Source organism: Pholis gunnellus (genome assembly GCF_910591455.1).
Source record: "Pholis gunnellus genome assembly, chromosome: 15".
Classification (NCBI taxonomy): Eukaryota; Metazoa; Chordata; class Actinopteri; order Perciformes; family Pholidae; genus Pholis; species Pholis gunnellus.
In genome coordinates, this window is record NC_136542.1 from 17,212,427 (window position 1) to 17,236,055 (window position 23,629).

General features: G+C 42.1%; 1 protein-coding gene across 1 annotated transcript; it reads left to right on the forward strand.

Moving 5' to 3' along the window:
- Positions 1 to 8,865: 8,865 nt before the first annotated feature.
- LOC306707639 (uncharacterized protein) lies at positions 8,866 to 13,403 on the forward strand. Its single transcript, XM_079175165.1, has 7 exons — positions 8,866 to 8,938; positions 10,458 to 10,609; positions 10,766 to 10,888; positions 11,182 to 11,209; positions 11,411 to 11,458; positions 11,729 to 11,840; positions 11,936 to 13,403. The coding sequence occupies exons 1-7, from the start codon at positions 8,881 to 8,883 to the stop codon at positions 12,015 to 12,017; spliced, it is 603 nt and encodes a 200-aa protein (XP_079031291.1). The 5' UTR covers positions 8,866 to 8,880; the 3' UTR covers positions 12,018 to 13,403.
- Positions 13,404 to 23,629: the final 10,226 nt, after the last annotated feature.

The following is a 23,629-nucleotide window of genomic DNA, read 5'->3' on the forward strand; positions in this document are numbered from 1 at the left end:
AAAATCATAAAATATAGTCAACAATCAATCTGGAACCCTGATTATTATTTAAATTGGTAACTATTACCAGATCAATAGCTAGTAACTTGAAGGATTTGGGAGTTCTCCACAGAGCAGAGACTGGCATAATTCACTCTGATGCAACATTACACAGACCAGCGTGTATATTCCATTCATCATTAAGATAATAATTGTGAAACACATATTAATCTAACTAAATAACTAAAATAACAAAACAAAAAGAGTGCGAGTGTGTGCCTTAAGGCAGTGATTCTCAACCACTTGTTTGAAGGGGATTTTTTATGCAGCGGAGTTATTCACACTCAACAGTATTTGACATTAATGTCTTGTAATGCTAATAGACACCCGCCATTTCACAGTTTAGAACAGGGGTCACCAAGTGATGGCTTGTGGTTGTTTCCAGACCCCGGACCTAAAACCAATAAATAATTGAGAATTATTCAATTTTGATGTAACTTCTATTTTAACCGGCGCAGCTTATCCAGCATTTATGGCACTTGTTCAGTGGTGCAGGAAAAACACTGACCAATGCGTTGGTCAGGACAAGCCGAACGGGCGGGTAGACATGATAAGGATCTGGCAGTGAGTGAGTGAGTGTGTGACAGGGGTCTAAATAGTGACTAGAACAGGTGAGGGGAGTTGTGCTAATGAGGAGGGAGTGCTTGATTAGCTGATCGGGGGCAGGTGAAGGGAGTGGCTGACAGGTAGAGTGAAGGTGTGGAGCTACACAAAGACAAAGAACACAGAGGCAAAGCCTAATCGTGACAACCTTAAAAGGAGGCTGGGTGTTTTTCAAGGCTTCAGGGAGCATTTTTCTCGATCTCCAATTTGGTTTTCACATTCAAAGCCCCAGCAATGTGTTTTGTGACATTCCACTATGAAATGCCATTCATATCAATCCTCACACTGTAGAGGACATAGTTATAGTTTGCCTGATATCAATGTATATATGGTTACAAGGTTTTGAAGGACACTTGTTTTGTTCCTCTTTCCATATTAAAATAGGTGGCTCTGAGGGGTACTCCACTAGGCTCCTTATTAAAGCGGCGTCCAACAATGGCAAAAACATAGTGTTCTTGATTCCACTACAGGAGCATCTCTCCACTGAACCACTCCCGTTGAGTTCGTAAAGATGCCGCAGTCAAACTACACTACATGTGGCAATCAAATGCCTTTACAGCTGTTGCCGTTATATGTGAAAGGATGCAATAGCACATTGACTGTAAGCTGTTCTTACAACATTTCTTTAATTTGACAGATAAATATGTAATATTTTAGCTTGCGCAAATGACAGTTTAAAATTCTAGAGCACTAGCTCTGTCTTTTTTTCCTTTTAAGCAGAGTGAATCTAGGACGCCATCTTATTGAGCAGCCATTCCCACCTACCACAGGAATGGGGGAATCCTTAGAGGTAGTTGATGTGTTCTTTTTTTTTAATGTAACCTTGCAATTCATTAATAAAGCGTTATTTTTTTCACCATGGGAAGCAAGGTTGCAGACATTTGAGTACATAATGACACGGTGGTTGCAGGAGTGTGAAGGGGCAAGCTGATGTGATTTGAATGCTTCAGAGTGGCAAGTCGGCTCGATAGCGCCCCCTACAATATTTCGACGATGCAGCCCTCGCAGTACGTTTCACCTAGATGTATAAAATTTGGTACGCAGATGTATCACATGTAGACTTAAAAAAAAGCCTCAGGGGGTCCATGCTCTAAAACCAAACGGAAGTCAGCCATTTTGAATTTTTGTATGAATTTCGAGTGTGATTGCTCTGTGATTGGCAGATTGATTGCTAATGAAAATTATTAGCAGCTCTGGTTAAAAGGATCCTCAGCCGTATACTATTATTCCCACTACATTTTCTCTTCCCTGTCTCAATGGAAATGTTCCTTCTTCAGTGGAAAAAAACCTCTCTTTGGTTTTACTGAAGAATTCAAACATACATGTTTCTTCTTTCATCGTCTGCCATTGACAAACTCTCTGAAATCCTCAACTCTGTTTGTGCTGCAAGAACAGCAGCTCTCTTCAGATGTCCCACCAGATGTGACCCCAGGCTGCTCATATGTTGTTGGTGATCTCAGTAATGTGTTCAATGCCTTCTCATGTGGCTGTTTGATTGCTTCACGCGGGGACGAAGGCAATGCAGAGTTTAAGGTTTGTGTATTATTCTGTTGTTATTGAATGAATCAGGCACTCGTGGTGTTAAGTGCAGGAAGAAAAAAGTGAATTTGTTGATTGACATCAGCTCAAAAAGTTTCATTCTTTTATTCTTCGGCTGGCTCTCCTTCCCTCTGACAGGTGCACCTTCATCAGGTGACCCGTCGGTGGCCTGATGTCTCCTCAGCTGGACCGCTACTGGCTACAGCTTGGCTGACAGCTGGCGATCCTCTGTTCACTTTCCAGATGTGTGACCTGGATCTGAAACGAAGTAAATGATCCGTCTGCTTCCTGTCTCTCAACAACAGAAAATGAAATCATGCTCTACTTATGACATGGACCACTTACTGATATCGGCTCATCCAGGGAACTGACAAGCCTCTCAGATCTTGTAGGCTCAATGCCAGTTGCCAGCTGGTATTGCTTTGTAGAGTAAAACACTTCTTCATTGATGTTTTTTTTAATTACTTGGCACACCCCAGTGATTGGCTCATATTTATTTGGGCTATAGTTTCACATTCACCGTCCTACATGCATGTCAATCTATGGTGCCGACTGAAGGATTACAATGGCTTGTATAAGTCTATTTGTATTAACATGTGTTCCGTTCCCGGCCAGTTATCATGAACAGAGAGGTGGCCAAGAAGCGTTGTAAACAGCTGCATGTGCCCTCTGTCCCCAGATGTGTGAATGAGCAGCAGATCAAGGTATGAACCTCTGGACCACCAGAAAACCCCTCTGAGACATAGAAATGCTGCTGCTTATGAGTTGTTAAGTTGTGATTTGTCCATTGTGTGATCACTACAGGTTTCATTTACCTCCATTGTGTCCACATAATGTGAACTTTCAATTTCAACTTAGATCTGCAGGAGATCGATTTATATGTTGAATGTGTGATGCGTGACCCTGCACTGCCATCTGCTGGCAGAGGACGTGTCATGGACCTCCTGTTGATCATACAGTGAGGACAAAGACAACATGGTGTGCTCATGCTTTCTGCTCTTTAGAGTTTGGAAAACATGGACCTAAAGTGAATTAGTTTTCTAATGGGCTAAAATACATGTGTGTGCAGCCGAGCTGTGTAACCGAGACGCCCTCCCAGTGTGAGTGAGGCACTGGAAGACGGCTTGTTCAGTGACCTCTGACCTTGGTAACGAACGTACACACACACGCGAGACCGTCTCAGCCTGCTTAGGGGAGCAAAGCCAGGATAACTTAATAACACTAGCCACCGTCGTATCACTTGTTTCAGGCTAAGAAGTCGGCCTCCCCGACAGCCGGATATCAACGGATTTGTGTGTGTGTGTGTGTGTGTGAAACGTATAGGAGGTCTGGAAGTACTCCAGGATGGACCTGTTCTAAAGGGCCACCACTGGTTGGGAACCTCGCTCCGTTATGAAGGGCAGCTTCAGGACCGTGTCCCGAACGCCCTCACTTTAGATGCCAATCTGCCCCCTTACTGCTTCACTAAAAAACACAACAGCTAATGTCTCAGCAAGATAAACCAGCAGAGCATCAAAAAGAATCTGAGCCGACCAAGTTAATAAATCACATAGTACTGAACAACACCATTTTAATCTTGGCTTGTAGCAGGTATGTCATTCAAATCGATGTCCAATTATTTAGTGCTGTCAGCCTACTCCAGAGGAAGAGCTCTCTTACCTCTCTTATGAGCAGGACTCCACTTTGGCCGGAATGTACAAACTACAAACCAGTTTTATTTAGTTTATGCAGTTAAAAAAAGAAGATAAAAAGTGACAAAAATGGATAACGTAAAAATAAGTAAAAGAAAAGACAAAATGTCAAAAGTTCAAAATCCCAATAAGGAGCCAGGACTATCTAAGCCCCCCTAGGAAGAAGACCGCCTCTTCGTTGTCTCCTCCTGTAGATCTTTACTTGGTGCTTCTTTCACCTCCTGGTCCAGACATGGTAGACAACTAATCATTGTCAAATCATTGGATAAAGCAGTTTACATGTCTCATCTTTTATGACAGACTTGTTCTTTAAGTTCACTTTTTGACTTATCTTTTCCAATTTAGTCCACACAGAAGCACATATGATTACATATTGATAAATGAAAGAAAAACACATAAAGGCTATCGTCATTGAATTGACACTCAATAATACGAGATTATATGTAAAGAGTATATTGATATCTGAGACCAAAACACCCTTATGTCAATAAAAGGAAAGAAACCGTAACTCATGAAAGGGAAAGAAACTCAAATGAGGATAATTTATATGAATAAAGAGTTAATGACACCTTAAGATAGCACTTCCTATCTGACTTTAGGATACAAGAGTCATGTTTCATATTTGTCAGTGAGGCGTGAAAGCATGTCCAGAAGCTTCCATTGTGTAGTTGTCTGCCAGATGTCCAAACCACACGTTGCTGCTGCGCTTTAGCGTCTCGCTCCTCAGGAAGTAGAGGTGTTCGGTAACATCAAGCTTTTGGGTGAGGTGTGATTTTTGGTGGATACCTCAACACTTATTGACACTTCTTCTAATGTTATAATTAACAATGTCTAAGTTATAACATCTCAGTATATTAACTAACCTTAAATGAATTGTAAGAAATGACAAAGCCAGTGTTAGAATACGTGTGTGAATATGTATTTTTGGGTGGAACATTGCCAAAGGGTTATTAATGAATTATTCTAACCTTAATAAAAATAATATTTGTATGATTTAATAAAAAGCCATGTCCTTCTGTTACTGAGTCATTGGAATAAGGTCTCCAGCAGAAAACTTCACAAAAATAAACCCCAAAAACATTGACTTCATAACTTTAGCAGTGAATCCTGGCAATAATCCATTCCAACTGGATTTCTCACACTGCATTCTGTTCATGTAATGACTGAACATTTCAATACATTTGATTTGTATCTGATACGATGTTTGACTAATTCAGCCACATGAGGTCAGCAGTTCACAGGTCTTCTTTATTAATATCTCACATCACTGGGAATGCTCATATAGATATAAAGATCTATTTAGGGAATTAATCATAGATTGCATAATGCATGTATGATTTATATGCAACTGGTCAGTAATCGTTTTTTGGCGTGTCAACACCACCGGTTGTCAAATCAGCCCTACGAAAGTGTCGGCAAGAATTCTTCACTTGTTTATGTCACGTATGATGAGACAGTTGAGTGGAAAACTTCAAGGTCCGTACCTGTTAGCATTACATCGTGAACACCAGGAAGCACATGTTTGTAGGGAACATTGCCAAGGGGTTAGGGTGAGGGAGGGTTGAACCTGTTCTATTACTGGGCCATTGAAGCGAGTTCCCCTGCAGAGCAAACTGGTTCTACCAGTAGCAGCAGTATCATTTAGAAATGCTAGTAGCAACTGTAATAGTCATAGTGATATTCACAAGTACGTTATAATTAACTAGCCATTCTTTTGTTTAACTAAATAAAATAATATAATCTAGAGGTGAGGAGCAATTCAAGTTGAAACAGAAAGACAAGAGTGACATAGTAGTGTGAGTTGTAGCAGCAAAGTCAGCAAGGTATATTATATATTAACAGTGGACATCAGAATAATACATAAACAGGATGCATATCTGTCTTGTGGGTTGGGGTTAAATCATCCTAAATCCCTTTCTGTCTGTTACAGAGTCAATAGAGAGAGTTAACCATAGAGATAGTTTAGGTTAGTGGTTTAAACAGGTTCACCATATGACCAAAAGGATGTGGATGTGGTTCAGCTGAGTCAAAAACAATGCAGCTCAATGAGTAAACTATCTAATGTCTGAGTGGTAGTACTAATGATATGAGTGGCATCCTTTGTTGTAGTAGAAGTACTCGCTGTAATGTGTCAGTGTTTAGCAGTGGTAATATCACTGGTATCAGTACAAAGATAATAGAGTTATCTATTTCTAATGGTATTTGTTTGCCATTATGTTATGTATGTGCGTGTTGTATTTGCCTTGTCTGATATCTTTCAGAGTGAGAAGTGTCCTCTCCAGCTCACATTCTGTCTGGAGGAACACAGAGTTGCGTTGGGGGATTTCACTCTGCAGAGGTGCTGACATGTTGGTTTGACTGACATCACGTTCCAGTAACCACACTGCTTCCGTCACGTATCCGACTGCAAATCATTTGCGCATTCGCATAGCCGCCGCTGACCCAACCCTAGTTTACGGAGCGGGGTGTAAAGGTGGATACCTTAAAACAGAGGCCAAATCCCAATGTCCCCCCTTACGGACTCACGGACTTTGAGGCGCGCTCCCGCGAAGGTTTAGGGCTGTCCCGTTGTTAAATCATCGAGTGTTTGAGGGCTCTCTCGCAGACATTTTGAGCCCTTAATGAACCCTTTACGCAAGTCAGCATGGTATGCTGACTTAGCCTAATGTCCCCCCTAAACCCTCAAACCCTGAACCCTCGAGGACTTACTGACATCACCTGGTGAGTGGGTGAGTGTGAGAGACTGTGAGGGCTTGAGATGGTGTAAATAGAAATGGGACAACACTTTGCTGCAACATATCACGTTACCATGAACACGACAACAAATATGATGTATAATTGTGTGTATTTATTGTATACTTTGTACTCCCTGATTTGAACGTCTTCAGGCTCTTTCCTCACAAGATGAAGTAACTTCATATAATCTATTTACTCGTTTTTGTCAAAACAGCTTCAATGACAAAATGAATAAATAAATAAATATTCTCTGATTTATGTTTTGTTCCATCTTTAACCCTTAATGTTTCTGTGTAAATGTAATACTCCAGGCTGAACACACTGAGTGTCCCCTTTGTTTACCTTTTTTACGTCTCCATGCATCCACTGGTTATCTCGTGTTTAACGTCACATTGCAATGATTTGTGGGTAATTCCCTTAGTAACTTCCCTTCCGTAAGTCAGCATGGTATGCTGGTAGTAGAGTCAGCATGGTATGCTGATTTACGGAAGTCAGTCAGCATGGTAACTCAAACGCTTGATGATTTGACAACGGGACAGCCCTAAACCCGTACTTCGCGGGAGCGCGCCTCAGAGTCCGTGAGTCAGTAAGGGGGCCATTGGGATTCACCAAACGCGATGAACGCGTCGCGAATCGCGTTTGGTGTGAACACACCTTAGCTATGTCCCAATTCAGGGGCTGCATCCTTCGGAGGCTGCATTCGTAGACCGGTTACGTCACAGCGCGGCGACTAGGCCGTCCCATTTCGCATTTTTGTTGAAGACTCCTTCGAATGCAGCCGACGAATGCAGCCTTCAGACCCCAGATTTGAAGGATACATCTGATGTATCCTTCGCGGCCCAGCACATCCCGAGATGCATTGCGTGCCGGTGAAGATTTTATTTGAACAAACATGGCGGCGACTGATGCGAGAGCTGGATACGCGGCAGTATTCACTTTTAAATGTAAGTATTGGGTTTCAACTCACTCGAATGTCACCGATACTAATGTTGAAGCAAATTAAGAGATCGTATAACATCACGTGTGTGTTAAAATGTTCCGTTAAGTTACGTGACATTGGTAACTGACAAGCTAACTAACGTTAGCCGCTGCGCTATTACCGGCAGCTGCCTGCATCCGACCGTAGTTAAGCCTTAAAGTAACTTTTAATAACTTTACTTTCAAACCTCAGAGGTTGAATAATATCTTACTGAGGTTGTGATGATTTTACAGATGATTCATATTTCATATCATGAACATAAACGGACCAACGTGAGCTCAGGTAGACAGGTAGTGAACCTGAAATATCACCTTAAGTCCGGTAACGTTAAGATTAATTACACGAATACACTGAAGTTGAGTATTTAGTTAATTCTGTTCTTGTTGTGTTACAGAGAGCAGGAGCTGAGGGGAGAACGATGGACAAACATTCAGCAACCGTAGCTTTGAATGAAGACATTAGTCTGTTTGTAATATCTGCAATAAATTGAAATGAGACGTCATGTAAAGGATTTCTGTGTGAATGTGTGTATATTCTGCTGTGTAAATTATAAAAAGTATGTGTTACTGCAAGTTAATAAACACGTTTGCTGGCATTTGTTTTGCTGCTGTTAATGTTAACTGTATTCATTGATTTCCTCTGCCTTAGGATTGCAATACATGTATGTATGTATGTATGTATGTATGTATGTATGTATGTGTGAATGAAATGAAATAAAGTAACAGATAAACACATTTAATTACAAGAACTATAACTGATTGAAAATGAGTTATTTAACATAGTAACTGATTTCATTAACTGATTAATTTAGAAAAACAATATGAAAAAGATCTATGAATTAATTATTGAATAACTGATTAAACACTAATCTAAAACCTTGGAGGCTGCATATATACTGAAAAGGTGTTTAGTTTAATGTATATATATTTATAATCCTGCTGAGCAGGGATTATATATAGATATATATATATATACACACACTATAAATGTATGTATACTATAAATATATACACACACTATAAATGTGTATATATATATACTATAAATATATATATTATCCTGTTGAGCAGGGATTCTAGGCGAAGGGAGCAGCAAGAGGGGGCGGGGCGGGAACAGCTGTTGACGCAAACAGGAAGCGTAGGCCGTCTCATTTCGTAGACCGCACGGTCCAGCCTATGCGGTCCTCAAAGGACGCAGCCCACGTGGACCGCGAAGGCTGGGTCCTCCGAAGGATGCAGCCCCTGAATTGGGACATAGCTCTTAAGTCACACTGATCTTGAGCGTGCTGGTCAAATGGAAACGGAACTGGCACCAGAGAGGATGCATGTCGTTGCGTGGTGCTTTTTTGCGTGTGAGTATTTTTATTTTATTTTTTTTAAAGATTCATTTGATTGAGACCAAAACCTGCTCAGCAAAAAGCAAAGACGTGAGTGTTCAAAGTGGACTTCTGACTCAGTATCTGACGTTTGCATCACTCAGGTGAATCAGACAGAGTCATTTAGAGATTTAGAATTTAGTGCTGTTTTGCAATTTTTCGAATGCCTCTCTGCTATTCAACACGTCCAACACTTAGCATTCTAAGTGTTTTCTATGTATGTTGCCTCTTTATAGTGTATTGATATGTCAATAGCTATTTTTTATCGAGGCTCTATAAATAGATATAGTTCTTCAATAACAATGGCCGTGAATGAACACAAAATCGTTAGATCTGGCGTTTTCCTTCTCGGTCCGTGTTGTTGCCATGAGATTTTAACCGCATGTATCAAGTAGTGGTGTAATGGATCACAGATCGATCGTATAGTTAAGGAGGAGGAGCGTCAGAAGCTCCCGGCGTCATGGGACACTTCCCTGTAACTTCTAATGACGGGATGAGGGGGGTGGATAACCCGTTATGGTATGTAGGCCGTTGATTAAAGAGAAAGACACAAGACTGACTGTCACGGCTCACTGCAGACACGCCCCCTCTGTGAGTCACACACACACACACCTGGTGCAGGTGCTGACAGAAGCAGCAGAGTGAAGCTACACAGGCCCAATAGCAACATCCCAGTCACCACAGAAAGGTCTACCCTCTCCCTGACTATGTAGATATTCTCATCATTTTGAAAATAATGTCACAGTAATGGTAAACATTATTGTGTATTTGAATGACAAAACCTGACAGGAAGTAAACATTGACCCAAGTTGTTGCCGAGCAGTTCAGTGGAAACAGTGGAAGCTAGCTCACTGGCTGTTTCTTTCTTTCAACATTGATCAAAGGACGAGGGCATCAACACACCTCATGTTGCTTAAACTTAACAGAATTGAATATTCTTGAATGTTTTGCTTTTATTTATTTATTTCATTTTGTTTCAAATTGGACATCTTCAATATTTTAAGTTTCTTTTAAGTGTTCTTGAAGTTCTTTAATTAATTAATAGAAAGCAAAGTTCTCCCCTTTTCTTTGCTGATCCGAAAAATGATCCGAACCGTGAGGTTTGTGATCCGTTGCAGCCCTAGTATCAAGAGATGTTTAAAAACACACCAACGTGGGCTGTGCACACCTATAAAGTGACGCGTTTATCACTTCCGTTACTCAGCTGATTACACCGGCACATAGTAAACGAAATAAACTTTCAGATGTGACAAAGAGGGAAAGAAAATATACTTTGTTACTGTGTACTCTATATTAAAGGGACTACAAAGGGATTATTGATGTTTAGCTTTCTGAACAGCAGTGTTAGGACTACTCTCTGTGCATGTGTGCATTGTCAGTTTCATAGTTATTCGCAAACACACATATATATATATATATATATATATATATATATATAAGAGCATTTTGTAACCAAATCTTGCTTCTGGTGACGTATTTCTCTATTTGTCCCCAGATGGCTTTCTACTGCTTGGAAGTGCGTGGAGCATTAGCTGCACCGCCTCGCCTTACTCACTGGTTCCTGAGCAAACACAGTACAACATCTCAGACGACTCTCGCATCCCAGATGTGAACGGATCCGACTGCTGGTTCTCGTGGGCACAGGGTGTAAGTTACTTGCAGCGTGATAGCTGAACTTGTTTGGATTAACATAAAACTGTGCCCTCCAGACATGTCCGGACATGTCCAGACCTGTCCGGACATGTACCTGAGGTTTTTTTGTTGTTTTTGATTAGATTTTTTCCCTCTCCATATTCACTTTAGAAACACGTGCTTGCAAATCACCACGATGAGCCTGATCCGGTGGTGGTGAGTTACAGCATCAACCATCTCATCACCTCAAGATGCTTCGACAACATGACCTTCACAATGAGCTGCTTCTCAGAGGTACTACACGTTTACCATGCCAACAAGTAGTACAGCACTCTGTGGGGCTCATTAGATAACCTCTTATTATGCGAAAAATATGAATGATGGGAAAAAGTTCAAATCATATTGTTTGTTTAGGAGATTTAAGAGTTGGGTTTAATGCCCCTTGGGAATCAGATAACGGCACCACGGATAAGCTGTGATAACTCTGACATCAAAGCTACTAAAAAGAGGAACATATTGATTTGAAAATGTCGTCTTTCTGACACTAATAAAGTCACCGTTTCGCCCCTTTTGTTTCTTCTCCATAGGGCATCGGTCACAAGGTTCTCTGTAAGCGTGAGTATCTTTCCCTGTCCGTCTGTGAAGGGTATTTAACATTATTATTATTAACATTGCAAACATTTTGTTCTTGCCTTGTGTCAGATTGTCCCATCCAGTTGTACCTTTAGATATTAATTGTGAATGTTTTCATACATTTATTTTGAAGATAAACATGTATTTCAGTGTATCTAATGTTCTGCTGTCTTCTTTTTACAGCCAACTGCACTTTAATAAATGCCCTCCTGAGGTCTCAGAAACCAAAAGGTAGGGTCATTACCTTAATCTGTGTATCAGATACTCAGTCTCTCACTCTTTGTGTGCTGCAGCCCAAGCGTGAGACATTCTTTTCTTTCTTTTTTTTAGTTAAATGCTTATGCTCTTTAAATTGTCTAGTGAGTGTAAGAGGGCTACATAGCTCCTTGTTTCAATTATGCATGGATGGTAGTGAACTAAAAGAAAATGCCATTTATCACAATAGAGTATATGAATGAACAATTGGAATATTAACTGTGAAACTCTGTTTTCTCCTGACAGAGATTGATGCTGCTACTGATGCTACTGTTGGTGCTGCTGTTGGTGTCATTGTTGTCCTGCTGGTGGTGCTCCTTGGTGTCTGCCTGTGGTGCAAATTCAAAGTATTCTCCAGGTATTTATTTTTATTCACAGTATATAAATGGGATGCATTGCACTGATCCGGCAAGGTTTGAATAATACTCTTATTTTTGTTGATTGGATATTCAGCTGGAGACCACCCACATGGATTTGCGCTGCAGTGAATATGCAGAACGGTGACCCAAGACCAGCTGACGCGGGGATTGTGTAGAAAGACACACTGCTGAGATCTATACCATGCTTTGCTTTTAACAGTGTTTCCCTACATTCCTTTAGCAGCAGTGTGTTTTCGTTACTAGATTATCTCAGTGTCTCTGCAGCACAACTCAAAACTGTAAAATAATTCTACCTCACTAATATTCTCCACATGCGCCTTAAGGTTAACAAGGCAGCAGGCCCTGATGGTGTCCATCCACGCACCCTTACATTACATTACAGTTATTTAGCTGACGCTTTTATCGAAAGCGACTTACATTTTAGATGCTATCATACCGTAGGCACAGCTACGGGAGCAATTTTCGGGGTTAAGTGTCTTGCTCAAGGACTTGCAACTAGTGGTGCCGGAGCCATAGCCAGGGTTTGAACCACCAACCCTCTGGTTGAATGACAGCCCTGCTCTCCACTCAGCCACAGTCGCCCCTTAAGGTCTGTGCTGACCAGCTGTGCTCAGTCCTTCATTCTATCTTTTCCTTGTCTCTATCTTCATCAGGTTGAACCTTTTGTCAGCTGGTGTGATGAAAATTCTTTAAAACTAAATGCTGGAAAAATCACAAGATGATCAGAAAGCAGGCCGACTCACATTGCTTCAAGTGCACTTTTGAGGACCAAAGCCAAGTAGCAATTGTGGAGAATTTAAGAATTAAAAGCATTATTTAGTAGAATTTATAGCACCCCTAGTGGCGAATGAAATTGTCACAATGATGAGAATGTAAATTATGTTAAGAGTCACAATATATTTACTTATGGAATGTAATATAGGTTTACAGGATGTTTACTTATAGAAGATATTATATGTTTGCAATAAGTTTACTTGTAGGAGTCTTTTAACATAATCATTGGAAGTGTTGAACCAAAGTACAGTCACATCGTTATGGGGGTTCTGAGCCATGAGGCAGAGAGATCAAAGGGGACACAGAGGTGCTGGACAAATGGCCAAGGAAGGAGGAGGAGAACCGGAGACAACTGAAGGGAAGCAGACGGCCATAAAACAGAGAGCACTCCTGGGTAACACCATGCGGTCCCAGGTCAGAGGTGATGTCAGAGGTGATGTCACAAGGTCTAGCCATTGAGATGAGCAGTGGATCGATGAAGGAGGCGTCAGAGCGATTGGAAGCCAATCACTGACCCCAGAAGACGGCCTTTGTGTTTTACGACAGATTTGGGACACTTTCCGACCATCAAAGGACATAAAAGGACTGTTTGCGAGGACGTGCGCCGGGCCATGGTAGTTCGCTTTGCAGGATCCGACTTGGTCGGGCCTGTGAGGGGAGTTGCACGTGGTCTCTGCTCTCGAGATGCATACTATCGATAGTGTATTATAGATTATAATTGTCATCATCAGTTTACAGTCGTCATTGTTTAATTAAATACTGTTTTGAATTTGGACCGGATCGAGTTACTTTATGATGCGCCTGCGCAGAAAGAAGTAAACACAGCAGCGGCCTTGCGCTTCCTCCACCAGTTTCAGCCTCAACACAATGCAGTAACCTCCCTCAGGTCCAGCCATGTTCCACATATTGTTTTTAACATGAACCAAAGCTGTGGAAGTTAGGAGAAGCACAATGCAGCATTACAGTAAAACCTCTTAATGTGTATCTGAAGACATGTTCCAGTCATTCCCGGCACAGAGAAATACAGATGGTGTTAAGTAGGCCTATATATATATATATATAGTAGATAAATATTGTATATATTCATAAAAATGTTCATACTGGATAACACACCAAATATAAAATATTTATTTTCTGAATTCTTTGAACCCCGTTCCTCGTACGTGGTTCAACTAAGTCGATCAAATGTCCTATTAGCAGCTTAAATTAACCCGATGATTGAAGTCAGGCTCTCTCGGTTCCTCAAAGGCTGATCCGCGCTCAAACAATCTCGTTAATTCGAACCAGACATCAGTCATCAGGATAATTGCGTGTGCCCGTCCTACTCCAAAAGGGGATGCGTTGATCACCGAAACCATGATTTTCTAACAGTACGATGGCAAATCAACTCAAAGAAAGAGCCTCTGTTTTCTCCGCTGATGAGCAGGAGATGATCATGAACTCATATGAGGAATTCAAAACCATAATCATGACACAATCTAACACCGCCACCGCTGCGAGGGCTAGACAAGAAGCATGGCGACATATCACAGACAACTTAAATGCGTAAGTGTTGGGAAAATGTATAGGTTAATTTTAAGTGCCTCATCACCCCAACCAATCAGATGATATTTCTTTAAATGTGCTGCTGGCAGTAGGCTTAATGGAATGCATCATCCAATGAGATCTATAGTGAAAATAATGATCTCAACTCTTTCAGACTAACTTAAAAAGACTTGGTGGTTGGATATTTATTCATGGTTTCATGCACACCTCTCTAAAGTGGGTTATGTTCTTCACTCAATCGTGACTCGGCTTTTGTGTTCCAGGCCAGTAATCCTCGACAGAGAGGTGGACTGGGAGAAACAACTGTGTGTACCTGTAAAACTGAGCTGTACCAGAAACACTAGAGAACCACGCTGAGACGGCCTTTTGTGAGGCTTTTCATAGAAGTGCAGAGCTCGGATGGACCGCTGCTGTTAGAATGTGAGAGGAATAAATAATCTCAATGAAGTGTCACACTAGCTGTAATGGTGCATTCAATTATAATTGTTTTAGTAGAAATGTAGAATAATGAGTGTTAGTGATTTAGGAGTCCCAGTCTGGACTACCAGTGTGTCTCAGACTTAGTTAAAAGGCTTTATGAACTACTCTTTGACCAGAACCGTAAGTTACTTTTTCTGAGTTTCTGCTCACCCAGCCAGATAGGAGCTACTTTTAGCTGTACGATTTTTAATAAATACGGCACCAGTTTCATAAATTTGAACTTGTAGGCAGTCTGATAAACACTAATAAGAATCCAACAGGACTTTTCTGACACCAAATTGATTTTTGATGTCCTGTACCTGGGCGTGGTTGTAATTCGTTGTTACTCATTGACTCACCAACAACAAGATAATCCTCAGTCCCCTCATCTGGACAGATTTTCACCACAGGTTTCATTTACCTCCACTGTATCAGGGTGTCTGCAGATACCTCAAGTCCCCAGCAAATAAAACCCGGGTGAGTAAGTGGGAATATGTTCCTATTGTAATTTATGTGAACTTTGATAAAACCTAAACCCTTTTAATAGTAGAGCAACAGAAGATCAATTAATATAGTGAGTGTGAGATAGCTTCTTATTGCAGTGTGAGAGGCTGCACTGCCATCTGCTGACAGTGGAATAGTAGACCCCTGAAGTGCCTGTTGATCTTTGCAAACTGGGTATATGCGTTATCCTCGGATCATAAATATAAGCACAGTTTCAGACACAGATGCCCTCTCAAACTCATATACTCATCACTGGTCCTTTCAGATTAGAGTTTTGTCAATCCAGAGGCTGCTAGTAAAGAGTCGAACGTCAACAAATTAAATGACAACAATGCAGTCGGCCTTCTACACTTCAGATAGAATTTTGAACTTCAATTTAACCCGCGCGTGCACGTTCTTGTATAATGCACCTGTGCGCGCGGCCGAGAGAGCGAACCTTGTGTGGTGAGCAGCAGGTAGTTGGTGTTTTCCGTTGGCTAAATATCGATAGCAGGTAAGTCTATTTTAATGCACTTTTGGGCAGAGCATTAATGCACAAGCTGGTCGACTGGCGCCCGCTTACCTTTATTTGACGATAGAGTTTACCTTTTGCACGCGACATGTTTAGTAACGTTTACGAAGCTAACGCTAGCCAGCTAGCTCGCTGAAGTTTAATGAATGTAGCTGCTAGCTAGCGCTAATGCCCGCCCAGTGCATCCACCGCGGTGAACCGCCTTTAGTGTCGGTGTTATGATAGTGGAACAGAAAGCTGACGTTTAACATAAAGAGACATTTGCAAATTTCCAACTTCACTAAGTTAAACTTATATTCTTCCATCCTGCAAGCCTAAAGGTAAAAGTTTGGGCTTTAGCTTCCTTCGAAGTTCATGCTATAAAAAGAGGGAAACAATTCAGCTAACAGTTTATGTTAACTATTAATCGAGAAGTCAGCTAATCTGAAACTTTTAACTTTGTTATTGAATTATGGCAAGGTTTCCCTAAATGTAACGGTAGTGGAGAAACATGCACATTATGTGTAATGTTAACGTTAGCTTAACATTAGTAATGTAGCATTGTAGCATTATGCTAACGATAGCCGATGTTTTTGAAACCCTAGAAATACGTTTAACTGTATTTGAGGAGTCTGCCATTTAAGATGCTACATAAATGGAAATAATACGTGTGCCAAACGTCATATTCGTGCATTTAAGTCACCCTGACCGAGTAGGTCTTTTTGGAAACTATTTGCTCTTTGTTTGTTTAAAGTTGACCACCCATAACGAGTTTCTGAAGAAGCCAGTAGTGCAGCAAGTGTGTGTGTGGAGTCATTACTGTTTTTTTTTAGGTTTTTAGAGATTTGGTTAATGTTAGTCATTCACTTCTTATTGCTTCTACTTATGATGAATCTCACGAAAAAAAATAATATTTTATTTAAATCGATCATGAGCTTTGATTGACATACAAATATTTAAATTCATAATACAAAATTAATAAATTGTATTTTGATTTAACTCCATTCATGATTATTCATTTTTGTTGTCACTTTCTGAATGATAATTTGAAGGTAGTTAACTGATGATCTGATATATGTGCTTTTTTCCCTTCTTTTCAACAGACATGGATAAAATAACAAAATCTCCAACAAAAGAAATGTTCAATGCGCGTGAGCCCTTGAAACCTCTGTCTATATATTCACGGATGATCTGTTCTGAGCAAGAAGCCAGTCGCCAACAGAGAAAGTCCTCCAATTTTATAAATTTTAAATTTGAAGTCGTAAACAATTGTTCCTATAAAAGAAAATTGCAGGATTCCAGTTCTGATGATGGTTATGAGACTCCAGCCAAAAAGGCCTTTAGCCCAACGGATGTGTCCCCAGACCAGGGGTGTTTCGTCGACTACTGCAGCCCGCCTGCAACAGACGACTCGGTGTCAGATAAGACACAAACTATTAAGCGTGAAATCAAAGAGCGTGCAGGTTCCCAGCTCCGCTCGGAGCATGTGGAATGTGGGTCCCCGGCAGAGCCGGGGGTGGATGAGGAGTCTGCAGCACACAGTTTGAGGAGTGACAAGGTCCTCTTAAATCTTTCATCTGCCTTCGACTGTGATGTCGAAGACCTCTTGTGTCTCGATCCCTGTGGCAACGTAGAGGGCTGCAAAGGTCCAAGTAGCAGCGCGTTTAAAAACGATCCGTCTCTCATTGTAAGTGGGCCAGCGGTGGAGTCTCATAACTCTCACGTAGAGCCTTTAGAAGGTGATGCTGAAGAGCCATGGAACATTGGTTCCCCCATATTTGAGTCCTCCATTTTTCAAGCGACACTCGGTGGCGAGGAAGACACTATAGACACCAGTTATGAGACGACATTACCGCTCCAAGTCAAGGTAAGCTGTTCACCAGGAGACACTGATGATGCGGTCATGTGAGCTCAGTTGGTACTAATATGTAGTGTGAATACAGCTTGTTCACAGCTTTGTGCTTTTTCAAGGTGAAGTCAGTTGTTGTGGTTCCCAGTCAGCTGGCCTCCAGCAGCAAAACAACAGCAGCAGCACCTCCTCTGCAGGAGCAGACCGCCAAGCCTAAGAAGCTGAGCCCAGAGGAGAACAGAGGCTCCACGAGGTACTGTAGTAGCCTCTGTCACGTCTCTAGGTGGAGCAGCAGGACCTTGTAAAACACAATGTGCAAGTTTTGGCTTAATGACTGTAAGGATATCTACGTCTATGCCTGATAATAGTCTCATATCTTTTACCTGTCTGCCTTTCTGTGTCAATATGCCCATACTTGAGCATTGTTTTGTTTCCACTAGACTTGCTAGATTGCTGTCTGAAGCATGATCATGTCTTGCATGGCTGAATCTGGCCTGTATAGAGATATTGTCTCTTTCAGGCCAGAGGTCTTTGACAGGGAGGGGGACTGGAAACGTGAGGAACAGCTGTATGTCCATCTGGTGAAAAGACACATAGAGGAGCATCAAGGGTCCAATCAAGGTAGACTGACCTATAAAGGAATGTTACACAGCAATGCTTTGGTGACACATTAATGTGAATATATAAACAGTATAGATAAAAAAGCCCATTTGTGTTTCCTAAAGACGTCATGACTGAGCTGCTGACCTTGATGGACCACGTGGCTGACCAGAGACCGGGCGCTGATGGAAGACGGTGGCAGCATCCCACCGACCTCACGCGCAGGTACAACATTCTCGCTGTGTTTCTTCTGTAGTCGTGAAGACGTGTGGATTCAATAGCAGTCCTGAGGCAGACCTGTTTTAGCCCACGTGAAATATGTGGCTCTGGATCTGTGCTCACTTGTAGGAACTACCAAAGACGGTTTGGAAACCTCATTCCAAGAATGACCCTCGCTGAATGGCGGTCCCAGAGCTGTCCAGAACACAAGCGCTTTGCCAGGGTGCCAACATTTTTTCAAAGGAGTCATTTTTCCTGAATTGGGAGTGGACGGCCTCGTTAGCCGATTGGACTTACAACCTCATAAGAGGTCAACAGCTGTGAGCTAATGTTATACCAGGTATCAGTGTTTGCACGGTTCTTCTCTCTTAGTGGAATCTGTGCTCCGTGTGGTTTTGGTTTGTCCGTTTCTTTTCTTGTCGCGTATTAGAAAATAAATGCATGTTTTTGATGTTGTGGAAATTATGTTTAGGAATAAGCACTCAAGGGTTTCAAGCATGTGAAATGCCTTGCATTTATTTTACTCTATTTGAATCTATGCATGTTTTAATATGTATTTAAGTATGTTTTGTACTGTTTGAAATGTTGCACTTTCTTTCTTTGTTGTGAGTGTGAATGTTTCCCCCATTCATGTTTACTGTGTATGTATGTGTGTGTGTGATTAGAAGTCTCACTGTTCCTGTTGGTTTCTATTGTAACCTCACATCTGTTTCTGATGAACACATTTGGCCGGCCTATTTGGATTACATTATATTAAGTGTTCCTCTTACGTAGTCCATCCTTGTAGAACTTGTCAAGCCGAGTGTAAATATTGGAGGAGAACCAGTTGGCCTAAAGTCATTTGTTATGTAAATGTATTATGTAATCCTGGGAATGTTACGTCCAGCCCTACATACAAACCTCTAGAGTCATGTAAATGAACATCCCTTCACTTACAACTCAAAGTCGAGGAAACTGATAACATTTTGGATTTTGTCTTTTTATGACATGACGTTTATAAAGTGATTTAATACGTTTTATATGGGGGACGGCGTAAATTGTTTTTGTGCCCCACCCATTGGCACGGTGTTAGCAGGATGTGATTGTTTATTAAGGTCAGTTCACCCTCATCTTATCGACATTTTGCAACCATACCCTAAATAATAATGTAAGAAATGTATCCTGACATCTGGATCGTCCACAGAGCTCTGGAATAACATGTCTGCCTTTTGAGCTCCTTCAACATTTAATGTATGACCACAAACACAATTCCTTTTTGTGAGGTCAGCAGAAGTCTCTGCGCTTATTTGAAAACCTGAGCAAGAAGCAGAAACAGGACCACGGGAGGTTACACTGTAAAATATTTTTAGTTATTTGTGTGAACTGACCTTTGTGTTATCTGCACTGAAGGTGTCATTGAACCCTGTAAGACTTAACAAAAAAACAATGTATAAGTGCCGCAGGCGCCGAGTGTGTGAGACGGCATTCTGCTCTTAATAAAGCCCGGCGTGTTCAACACTACAGTTGTCATCCCCTCAGTTTTTCTCCGCAGCACTTTTGAGTACCGTGCACGGGTGCGGGCGGACAGACGTGAGCCCCGGGGAGCCCACATACACGGAACCTTCCGTTGAATAATGCAGGCTGTTACAGTACTCCTGTCTGCACAGATGGGCTGAGGTGTGCGGGTCTCGGTAAAGGCCTCATGACACTCACAGTGTCAGACTGCAGGGCACGTGTGCAGCCCCCCCCCGCCCTCTACACCGTCCAACAGCGTTTAGCCCTCTCCGGAGTCATGAGCAGTGAAGACGCCGTTTGTGTTTACCTGACATGCCTCACTGTTCTTCTGTGGCTGTGTTGGGTTTTGTCAAAACAAGAGCGCCCCGACGGAAAACAAGACGGAAGTGGTGCGCCGGCTACAGATCCCCCCGCCCCGCCCGCCTCTTTTGGGCCTGCTCAGCCAAGCACGTAATCTAATGTGGGACTTGAGTACGATCCAAGTGATTTCTTGTGTTGTTTTTGCTATTTAAGTCTCATTGATTTTTCAAAGCCATTACAAATTCGGGCACGTTTTCTTGCACAGGCTGCTGACTCGGTGGTATATGTAGTTGCCTGGAATCATGTGGTTTGGGTCAATGTTTCAGAGGATTGTCTTTCTCGGGCCAAACAAACTCCGGTCCTCTCCAGTAACTGTAGGGCTATGCTTTTGTTGATGCAGGAAGCGCTGGACAGTTGCAGCCTGAGGTCCACATGTATTATTCAGTCGTCTTTGGTTCTGTGGAAGAAAACATATTTCACCACTCTGACTTTTTGAGTGTCACCATGCGATGCAATTGTTAACAATTAAGATCAAACAGACTTTTGTGGAAAATATTGTACACGTCACACAGTCCATATAAACATGGTGGCACTAATAAAGCAGTTCATTCTTCCAAACGTGCTTCTTTGTGGATCTCATTCCTATATTTCAAGAACCCAAAATGAAATGCCTTTCAGTTTCCAGCCATCTGTGTAGTCTATTACCAAATACACATGGTGTGAGTTGTTTTGAGTATTCCAGTGTCTTTCCTGCCCCGTGTAGTCCATCACTGCTCCCGAGCGTACGCTACTTTTTCCAAGCGTTGTATCATAAATACAGAAGCGTGCGAGCACGTCGCACTAGAACGGAAGTCCCCGGTGTTGTTTGCCACCACAGGGCTCAAGTGGAATGTTGAATTCGTAGTCTTCATCAGTCTGAGTGATGAAGGAAAAAGGATTTTTGTTTCTTTATTTGTAGGAACAGTTAGTCCCTTCATCAACTACCAGGTATGAGACGTGTGGAATCTTGATTAAAATACCCGGATGTCTTCCGCTAATTCTCCCAACGTGTTGGACCTCTGTGTAGTTTAACAACATCAAACCCCGCGTCTGTGTAATGTCGAGTTATATTCCACAGCCGTTCACCACCAAACAGGCTGTTAGATTATTATCTATATGTGTCAAACACGGTTGTGACCCTTAAAGGAACGAGTTAGACATTTTGGAAAATGCACTTTTTTTTAACATTCTAGCTGGACAATAAGCTGCCACTACAGTGGCTGCAGACAATAGTTCTGCATTCAGATTGGTAGTGGGGAATAATACATTTACAGGGACAACAGAGAGGAGTGTACCATCATTTGGAGTCGAAGCAGTTTGTTTTTTAAGTCAATTTTATTTATCTAACCCAATATTCTATATCACAAATTTGCCTCAAGGGGGCTTTATTAATAAACATGTGTGCAGCCTACAGCACCCTCTGTCCTCAGACCCTCAATGCGGAGAGAGGGAGAACCCTTTACCGAGCTGAACCCCGGTGATGGCTTTAAAAGCAAACCTCTTTAAGTTCTCATTAAAGCCACAGAACAGGAGGAAAGTCAATCTTAAAAAAAATGCCTACAGGGAGTGTCTTCTAAGAAATACGTTGTTGGCACGCTGAAGACATGGCACCAGCTCAAAGAAACCATCCGGGGAGGCAATCGTCGTCATCCGTTGCTGTGTGGATGGATGCCTATCGATTGTAGAGCCAGCTACTGGTCCAGTGTTCCCGGGGGGGTGGGGGTGGGGGGGGGGGGGGGGGGGGGGGGGGGGGGGTTTTCAACCTTCTGCTGCAGAAGTTTCCGGTGTAGTGCTGATCCCCTCGTTCCAGACTTTAAACCGGCTCCTGTCTCTTTAACATGACTCTGCTCATCGTTATCTCTGAACAACCTTTACCGGCCACACTCCAGCCCATGTGACCCTGTGCTGTGTATTGTTCTGGGTTTACAATAAGTGACCAGCCAGAAGGAGAGCGCCGGTTCAGAGAAAGAGCTGCCGACGCGTGTTTATCCGCTCTGCCAATATAGCCGCTGAAAGGCTCTCCATTATGTTTGGACGATTGTTTTAAAGTGTCCCGGTGCTTTTCATCGTTTTCCTCATCAAAGAGTCTTTCTTTTTTTTTTTCCTATTGCACACGGACAGTGCAGTGACATAACGTAATAGAAATAGAACAGTAGAGGAGAGCTACGAGAGAACAAAAAGGACTTTAACAGCAGTGTATTAACAAAAACAAGTCGCCTACATTTTCAACAGTAGCAGTACCTTGTTACATCAGGACTTCTATACATCTTCATTAAAGGCTCTCTAAGCTGACGCCACCAAATAAAGAATGAAATATAAAATGTATTTACACATTCAGTGTCAACCGTTTCTTCCAGATGTTCAAACTTACCTTCGGCTCGGTCTGCGTGTCGTCCGTAATGTCTTTGCACACACACTTGAATATTATGTGAAAGCTAATGAACATGAGATACAGGGCCTTCCATCTTATTCGGTAAATCATAACATATAATTGTTTTTAAGGCAGTACTACTGAGTTTGAATCAGCTCTCAAACACATCATTTGTTATCTTAAAACCAGCTCCCTCATGGTATACAGTGAACAGTCCTTAGTCGTCTCCTCAGCTTGGAGTTTCAACTCAAACGTTGACTTTTGATTTGTGAAAGTCTTGATAGAAGCCCTTCTGTCTTGGTGACATGAGTTCATGATGTCACTGGGTTGAATGTTGGGGCCCATGAAAAGTTTTTTATTTTGTATTTTGTCCGTGCGCTCCATCAGTTCACACGACAGCGCTGAGAGACTTTGCTCCGAAAGTTCAGGAGACGCTCAGGTTCCCATTCAATGTGCACCTGTCTGAACATTGCATGCTGGGAGGTTGAGTTTGGGACGAAACAGGCTGCCGAGTTTTGAGTCCTTGCTTCTGCGCTTCACTGAAGGCTGTTATTGCTGATATGAGGGGATCTCTGTAGAGGCCACTTCTCCATAGACGTCCATAGAGTCCGACCCCCCCCCCCCCTTTTAAAGTCCACTCCCTCGGTTATCACACCACGCTTTGAAACTCACCACCATCAAAGAGAAAGACACACGGGAATACTAAAGGGCTGGTCCTGGATGTGGAATGTAACAGTTCACAAATCTATAACAAAAGCATGAGAGAAGTTAAGAGGACAGAAGCAGATGTGACCAAGATGGCCGTCACTGTCGGTACGTGTTCAGATCAAAGAGGCCTTTTGTTATGCGCTCCGTGTCTTCTGACTGGGTGACTCAGCTCTGACGTCATCGCAGCACATCTGAGAAATGGCTCCCGAAATTAGCCAGGTGGCGTCTGGATTCCCTGAGGGGGGGGGGGGGGGGGTGAGCGCACTAGAATGAAAACATTTCCCACAGGAGTGTCTGCCTGAAACAAATTTAATAAAATAGGACACCACAACAACAGGACTGCTCTGGTGGCACCTTGTTAGAATTAAAAGAAAATAATTCAGTAATACGCTTCTTATGAGGGAAATAAGGTGTG

What these genes read in the sequence shown, in the direction of transcription:
- LOC306707639 (XM_079175165.1), top strand. Translation starts at nt 8,881, where the DNA reads ATGGAAACGGAACTGGCACCAGAGAGGATGCATGTCGTTGCGTGGTGC. An exon ending in GGTTCTCGTGGGCACAGGGT is followed by an intron (nt 10,610 to 10,765) that starts GTAAGTTACTTG and finishes TATTCACTTTAG; the next exon opens with AAACACGTGCTTGCAAATCA. An exon ending in TCACAAGGTTCTCTGTAAGC is followed by an intron (nt 11,210 to 11,410) that starts GTGAGTATCTTT and finishes TTCTTTTTACAG; the next exon opens with CCAACTGCACTTTAATAAAT.